Source organism: Octodon degus, unplaced genomic scaffold (assembly GCF_000260255.1).
Source record: "Octodon degus isolate 3935 unplaced genomic scaffold, OctDeg1.0 scaffold00040, whole genome shotgun sequence".
NCBI classification, from domain to species: Eukaryota; Metazoa; Chordata; class Mammalia; order Rodentia; family Octodontidae; genus Octodon; species Octodon degus.
The window spans coordinates 3,414,124-3,421,767 of NW_004524616.1; the positions used below are offsets into that span (position 1 = coordinate 3,414,124).

A 7,644-nucleotide genomic window follows, 5' to 3' on the forward strand; every position below is an offset into this window, starting at 1 on the left:
TATATAAACTGAAAAATAATTACACATTTCTAAATGCAAGTGATACATCAAAGCCTTGTCTTAATTCAAAATGCACTTCTGTCATGGGAAAGCTGCTGTGGAGCTTCAAAAGCAGTATCAGTGTAGCATTTTACTATGCTCCTTTGAAAATTCATGCTGCACAGCACTTTCTAAACTTCCTTTAATTCATCATCTGGCCATTTTCCTATTGCTACCGTCTTCAGGTACCTACTCATTCTTGGATCTGTCATTCTTTGGCACAAATATTTATAGTGTGCCCAATACTATGACTCTGTTTTGCACTACATCAGCACCTTGCCTAGTCTGAATATTTTCAGTCTAAATTGTCCTCAATTCTCATGATCCGTTTATCCCCCATGAGGTTTTCATAGAACGGGAGATGTTTTCATAAATCAGTGGCATTAGGAAATTCCAGAGTTTGAAGGTTTCTTAGAGTTTATCTGAACCATTTCACCATAGGTACAAGTGCTACTGGGCTTCCTTCTTACAGGTGCCTGACGTTGTATGATGTGTCATTCAGCTTTTAACAAAGGCCCACTCTGCTCGGCCACCCTCTGCCTCCAAATCACTATCATACTGCTGGCCTCATTTTCAACTTCCTTCTTCCTCTCAATCTGAGGTTACCAAGTTCTTTTAATTTTAGCACTCAAATGTTCTTCCACTAGTCTTTTATCCTTTATTTTCAGTTCTTCCCTTTCCTAGTCCTTTCCTCTCTCCCTTACTCCCACTCTCCAAACCCTGTTCACTCTTTTCCTTCCTTCCTTCCTTCCTTCCTTCCTTCCTTCCTTCCTTCCTTCCTTCCTTCCTTCCTCCTCCCTCCCTCTCATCCTCCTTCCTTTCTCTCATTCCTTCTTTCTTTCTTGTTGCAATCTAATTGTATCTCTATTCACTCAAATTTTACACAAATCTGGTCAAAAGTGTTTCTACACCAGAAGTTTGATTCTGTCATTTTTTGATGTGAATATTTATAATGTTCCCTTCACTTGTGAATAAAATGCCAATTCTTTTCAAAGGTTAGTGGTTTGCTTTTTTTTTTTCCTGAACCAGAGATTGAACTCAGGCTCTTATACTTGCCACATAAGCTCTTATTCTGCTGAACCATCTCTCCAGCCCCAGTGGTTTGCTTTTGATCAGTTTGAAGATCTCTCTCTCTCTCTCTCTCTCTCTCTCTCTCTCTCTCTCTCTCTCTCTCTCCCTCTCTCAATGTATTTGGTTGTTACAGTGTCTTATCATGCAGCTTGGACTCATGGTAAGCCTCCTGCTCTCAGCCTCCCCAGCACTAGGATTAAAGGCATGCATCACTATGTCCAGACTCTGGCAGGCTCAATCCACCCTGGGCAAGGGGCTGGTGTGGCATGTGGTACCTGGGATCCAACCACAGTCCCTGCACTTGCCTAAGCTTGCTTAAGCAGGTGCTTCAGTCTGCTGAGCTATTGAAGATCTCTTTTTGACCACTTTCTAAACATTTTTTTCTTTACCCAACTAAATTTTTTTTTGCAACTGTGTTCATGAAAATATTAGTTTGTCTTAAGAAAACATGCTACTTAATACTTCTATGACTTCACATATAGTAATTCCTCTTGGTGGACTATTTTAACCACATTAAGATCTTGAACACATCTTCAAGACAGAACAAATTAGAAATTTTTCTTGGAAATTCCATAAATCAGATTTCCTTTGTACTAGTACATATTTAATTCAGATCTGAGTTATACCCATTTGTGTATTGTGATTACCTATTCTTTTTACTTGTCTAACAAAAATCTAAATCACATTCATATTTATATCCATACAACATATTTCTTGAATAGTAATAGATGACCAGTTTTTTCTCATTAACTTTATTGAAAATCAATAATAATATAGCATATTAATAATTGTGGACAAATACTGAAATGTGAAAGATAAAAGATGTAGACAGAGTAATTTTAGAGAAATATTTCTGAGATGAATACATAGCATGAGATTAATAGTAGATTGTACATTGTAAATAAATTATTTACAGACTTAAATAAATATACTAGTAAAAATTGTCCAAAATAAAAATGAAGAAGAAAGAATTTGTAGATCACTCATATAACAGTTTACTTTGTGCCAAAATCAAGAAACTTATATTTATATCATTAGAATTCTCAAAGTAGAATAGGGTAGGCAATATATAAAGATTTAAAATTTCTGAATTTAGTTGAAACTATAGCACTACACTTCCAAGAAAAATGATTCTTTTGCACAAGAAATTTGAATAAAATCATACCAAGATACACAAAAATGGAACTGTCCAAAATTTACTGTATAGAAAAAAGTCATTGAAGCATATACAAAAATTAGCTATGGAAGAAAAAAATTTAATAGCATCTTATTCCACATTACAAAAAAAAAAAAAAAAAAAAAGTGTGTAAGAAACTAGACTAATTAACTCAAAGGACTGAAAGTAAAAAAATGATCCGTCCTCACTGAATTTTATACTTAGCAAACATACCTTTGGAAAGTAAAAGTAAAATATTTTCCAATTATACAAACTTGAAATATTCTAACACCTCCAGATGTAGCATGTAGGAAATAATAAAGAGCATAATCCAGAAGACAAGAGAGGTTGCTGTATGGTTCTTTCCTGGAGAAAGAATAAAGAGCTCTCAAAATGGTAGTTGTGCAGGAATAGATGAGCATTAGAAGAAAAAAATTACAACAGTTTAGATGGTTCTAAATCCTGAAAGGATTCTTTTTTCTATTTTTTTTTTTATTATTTTTTAGGGAAGGGTCTACAGCATGTTCAGGGTCTCACTACTAGATCGGACTCATAGTAATCCACCTGTTTACAGCCTCCCAGGAGTGGGGATTACAAACCTGCGCCACCACGCCCAGTTGCAATTGCCCTCTCAGTGTGTCCCGGGGGGCGGGGCTGTCCTGGCAGGCTTGTTTTTTTTTAATCTTTAATTCTTGTTTTTCAGTTTCTTAGGTAAAATTTCGAAGTTACATGTCAGTAATAGAGATCAATGTCTAAACTGTCTAACTTTTATTATTCAGAAGCTCTGCAGTGAATATGAAGAACGTGCAAAGAAAGGAATACTTTTCTGTACAAGAGAAAATGACCCTATTCGTGGTCCCGATGGGAAAATGCATGGCAATGTGTGCTCCATGTGCCATGCCTTCTTGTGAGTACAGGACGTTTTGGACCCTAGGCCGTCACGCAAGGCGGAGGCACCGCTCGTGTCCTAATGGAACCAGCTTGCTTCATAGCTGGGAAATCCAGCTCAGAATTGTGAAAGGACTCGAATGACTTCTGTGGAGAATGTTAGCAACAGCCACGGGAGTGTTTGGGTTATTTATCTCAGAATTCTTTGCTTCTGTGAAACTCCCTGGCTTAAGACTGGTACTCCCTGACAAACATGAGCTTGGAGACCATTAATTGCTCCTCTGTTGCTGGAAAATGTATGCATCTGTCTTAGTAGTTTATAAGCTTTCCATCTTCCATCAGGGGGACTAGGGACAACACTTAGGCTCACTGAAATGAGTCAAATTACCAGCAACATAACAATAAACTTCTGGTGTCAGGGAGATGGCTCAGTGGAATAAGCACTTCCCTGGCAAGTGCAAGGGCCTGAGTTCAATCCCTGGTTGTGCAAAAAACAAACAAAGAAACAAACAACAAAAAAAAAAAACACTGTAAACTTCCATGAAATTATGGTTTATTTTGCAACATTTCTGGTAAGCTAAAATTAAATTTTCTTTCACAATTTAGCATAGTTTCTCACATTATTTGATAAAGCTCAAATTATAGCACTATATTTAGCTCTTTTTGGGTATTTGGTACAGGGTCTTACTATGCAGCTTGGACTCATAATGATCCTCCTGTCTTCAGCCTCCCCTGCACTGGGATTGCAGGCGTGTGCCACCATGTCTGGTCTCTGTCAAACCTGGTCCCTACACCTACCTAAGCAGGCACTTATTCCACTGCGCTATCTTGCCAGCCCTATATTAGCTTTTATTTTGATTGATAACCACATTCAGTTGAAATAACACAGTCAGCTGCACCTACCTCACAATTCCACTGTACAAGCAAATTTAGACACATTTCAGCTTATCAGTGCATGGAAACTGTGGACCTTTACCCATCTGCTTCACCTCTCATCTTTTGGATAAAACAGCATGAATAAACAATACATTTAAGTATAAGTGAAATCTAAGACAGCCTGAAGTGGCAGACAGAGCTCAGATGGATGAAAGGAGACAGTCTCTGTTATGAGCAATAATAGCCCAAGAGCACAGCCAGGGCCTGTCTGCCTCTCGTGTGCTTTCAGGAACACCAGGGTGAGTCAACGCACTTTGTTAGGGCTGGTTTCAGCCCTCGGGTGTTATATCACTGTGACTCCAGTTCTGACATCTTGTTTTTGAAGACTGATAACTTTCTTCATAAGCAAGAAATGTAGTTTACAGAAAACACATTCTCCAGGCCTATTATTGACACCAAGGCTGCTTTGCTGCTTTTTTTTTCATGTGTAGTAATATAAGAGACAAAGGTGCTCCTGCCTCAGGAGGGTAGATAATCAGTACAGATGTGTGCAGAAATCAGTGCCTGTGTCTGATCCTAGTGTGTTCTTCTTATTTTTCTAACAGCCAAAAGAAATTTGACAAAAAGGAAAAGGTTGAGGTCCTCGCAAGAAAGAAAAGAACACCTGTGAGAAAGCTTTCATTTGAAGTGAGTGAGCCTGTCAAATCCTGCTTGGCACAGTAGCTGAACACAACTCAAAGGGCCGCCAGAACATCTCAACCCTTGGCTTTTAGACAGCCATGAGATCAATGCTGTAGGATACCTGTCCACTCCTGCTGCATGGACAACTGGCCCTACAAATGCAAACAACTTATTAGATCTGAAAAACTGAGTTCTGGCACTAGCTTTATCATTTACAGATCTGTTCCCTTTAGCTAACTACTTTTGAGCTAAACTCTGGATACCTGGTGTGTACAAATTAATTCCTCAAATTTCATACTTGAGTTGAACTAAACAAACTTTGATTCCACAAAAAAAGTGTTCTTCTGTAATATTTCAATATTCATCACCAAGGCCTTAGAGGAGTTATCAGCACTTGCTATTTGATGATGAATTTATCCTGGTTTGCTTCCTGGGTTCCGCCCTTTTTCCTATCCAATCATGTAAACATTACCTCTGTCACAGCCTGAGTGATGTTTCAGGACATAAATCATATCTTGATACAGCTCTGATGAAAACTCCCAGATCACTCTGGATAAGACGCATTTCAGCCTCTGTGTCTGCCTTCTAATCTTCCCCTTAACTTCACTTAGAAATTTATATTATGTTCTGCTACATGTTTCTGATTTCATCTCTCAGCTTATTTTCACAATCTAGTAGATATCTTATAGTTTAATTACAAAAATGAGGCAAAAAATGCAAAACCTTGGGTGAGTTTCTCCCCTGCCCCCCAAGAATCCTATTTCCTGTCAATAGTCTCACCTAAATTATTCTTGACATTTTCTCTGGTTTCCATAATCAAATTTCATGGCCCTGCCTTATGTAGAGTCAGTTTTTTTGTACCTACGTATTTAGACCTGTTTTATTCTGTTTTGATTGTACAAAGGTTTATTTATAAACTTGTTCTGTTATATTGTAGCACTAAATTATGTATTTTTATTCTGATTTCTTTGCAAATGATGCTGTTACGGTTGTAATTGTTATATCGAATTTTAATTTTACAAGAGCCCCATTAAAATCCTGGGCTCAAAAATACACAATATTTCATCAGTGCAGATGTTTGACTATTCTGCTATGATGAAAAATAAAATCAATGTCCAATGTCCTTTCTGTACCTGGTAGGACTATTGCCATGAATACCGAAAGAGAATGAAGAATGGATTAATCGCTTGCTCCAGAGAGGGTGAGCCCTTCCAGGGCCCAGATGGAAACACATATGACAACTACTGCATCATGTGTCAAACATACTTGTGAGTAGAGCTGTGACTGCTGAAATGAGGGAGGCGTTGTATTTTCTGCCTCATTTCAGCGATAAATTATAAGATATCTACTTCAACAGAGAATAAAGAAATAATTTGTATTACAGAAACTACCCAATTGGGGAAAGATGCAGCAGCCACAACTTTTCAGGCATGATATGTGGGTATACTAGGGCAAGAGGATCATCAGGGCTGTGAAATATCCAAGTAGTTTTTGTGAATGTAGAAGTGGGGCTGTTTCTAGGTTGTCTTGATGGATGGTAAGGGGAGTGAGTGGGCAGCGGGTAAAACCTCGGAAGGCCATTTCCAGCTCAGTGTCAGATGTCAGTTCCTCAGTGTGAGGATTTCAAAGACAGAATGCTTCCTCTTTGACATGAAGAATGATACAGGTAGAGAAATTACTGACGGATTAAAGCAGAAGGCAGACAATCATGTAGGACACAGTAGCAAGCATTGGAAGTTTTGAAAACCACTTCTGCACTCAGGTTTGAAGCTTTAGACTACACTTCCCTAGTTCTGTTTTGTTGGACAAATCATTCATCCTGTCAGTTAGATTTCTTATTGGTAATTTTGTGTTATAATAGTTTCTTTTCCATGTAGTCATGAGGATTTCATATTACGAACACAGAGTGAAGCACACAATAGTTTAGTAAATGTGAACTGTAGTAACACATCATACTTATGATCACTTCCAATCAGGAAATTCTATGATTCTTTCTCAAAACCTTCTTCAACCATTTTCTTTCAGTGAAGCAGAACATGCAAAAAAGGAAAGACAATCAAGACCTAAAAGACAATCTGTGAACACAGTTTTTTTTCAGGTGAGAGAAACTTCTCCAGTCAGTCAGAAGAAGATAGATCTGGAGACCCATAGATGATATATGGGAAGCACATGAATTTTATATATACTGGGTCTCACTATGCAGGTCAGACTCATAGTGATCCCCCATTTCAGCTTCCCCAGCACAAGGGATTACAGGCATGCACCACCACCTCTGGTCTCAGTGGTTGTCTCAGAGCTCCCAGGAGTGCGGCTGGTGTGCATGTGGTGTCAGGGATTGAACCCTGGTCCCTGCCCTTGCCTAGGAGGTGCTTAGTCTGCTGAGCTATCTCATTGGCCCTGGGAAACACATAAATTTCCCCGAACTCTACGCAGCATTTGGACAGTTTGAGTTTCTGTGTGTATTTTTATGTATGCATGTACACATGGGCATGTGTGACTATTTCTTGCTTGAGGGTCCATAGATTTTATTCCTTAAAAATACCCATGTTTTATTTAAATGATAATGGAATGCCCTTCTCTGACAAAACTAACCAAAAAAGGGGGATAAAAATGAATGACCATTTTGTATCTGTATGCTCAAAATAGTTAAGATAGATATATAACTGCATTCTATTAATTCAATGAATAGAAAGATTTGTTCTAATAGTGTTTGTGGACGGGATATCATGTCTGCATCTTGTACAATGAATCACTACTAAGACAATATGAAATGTATTAATTATTAAAACTGTGCCAGTAATCAGTTTTGAAACTGTCTCATTGCTATTTGTTTTTCAACAAAAGTATTTTTAAAGATATTCATGTCGGGCTGGAGAGATGGCTCAGTGGTCTAAAGCACCTACTTAGAACAAGCTTAGCAAAGCATCAGGGAC

At 38.1% G+C, this 7,644-nt stretch overlaps 1 protein-coding gene across 4 annotated transcripts in view; it reads left to right on the forward strand.

The window, feature by feature from the left end:
• Positions 1-7,644, forward strand: part of Spink5 (serine peptidase inhibitor, Kazal type 5) — a 72,082-nt gene that overhangs the window by 31,306 nt on the left and 33,132 nt on the right. For all 4 annotated transcript variants that reach the window (XM_023715327.1, XM_023715324.1, XM_023715325.1 and 1 more), the window contains 4 exons: positions 3,046-3,173; positions 4,636-4,717; positions 5,852-5,979; positions 6,737-6,809. In XM_023715327.1, the coding sequence (XP_023571095.1) occupies positions 3,046-3,173; positions 4,636-4,717; positions 5,852-5,979; positions 6,737-6,809 (411 nt within the window). The remainder of the gene's footprint in view (positions 1-3,045; positions 3,174-4,635; positions 4,718-5,851; positions 5,980-6,736; positions 6,810-7,644) is intronic.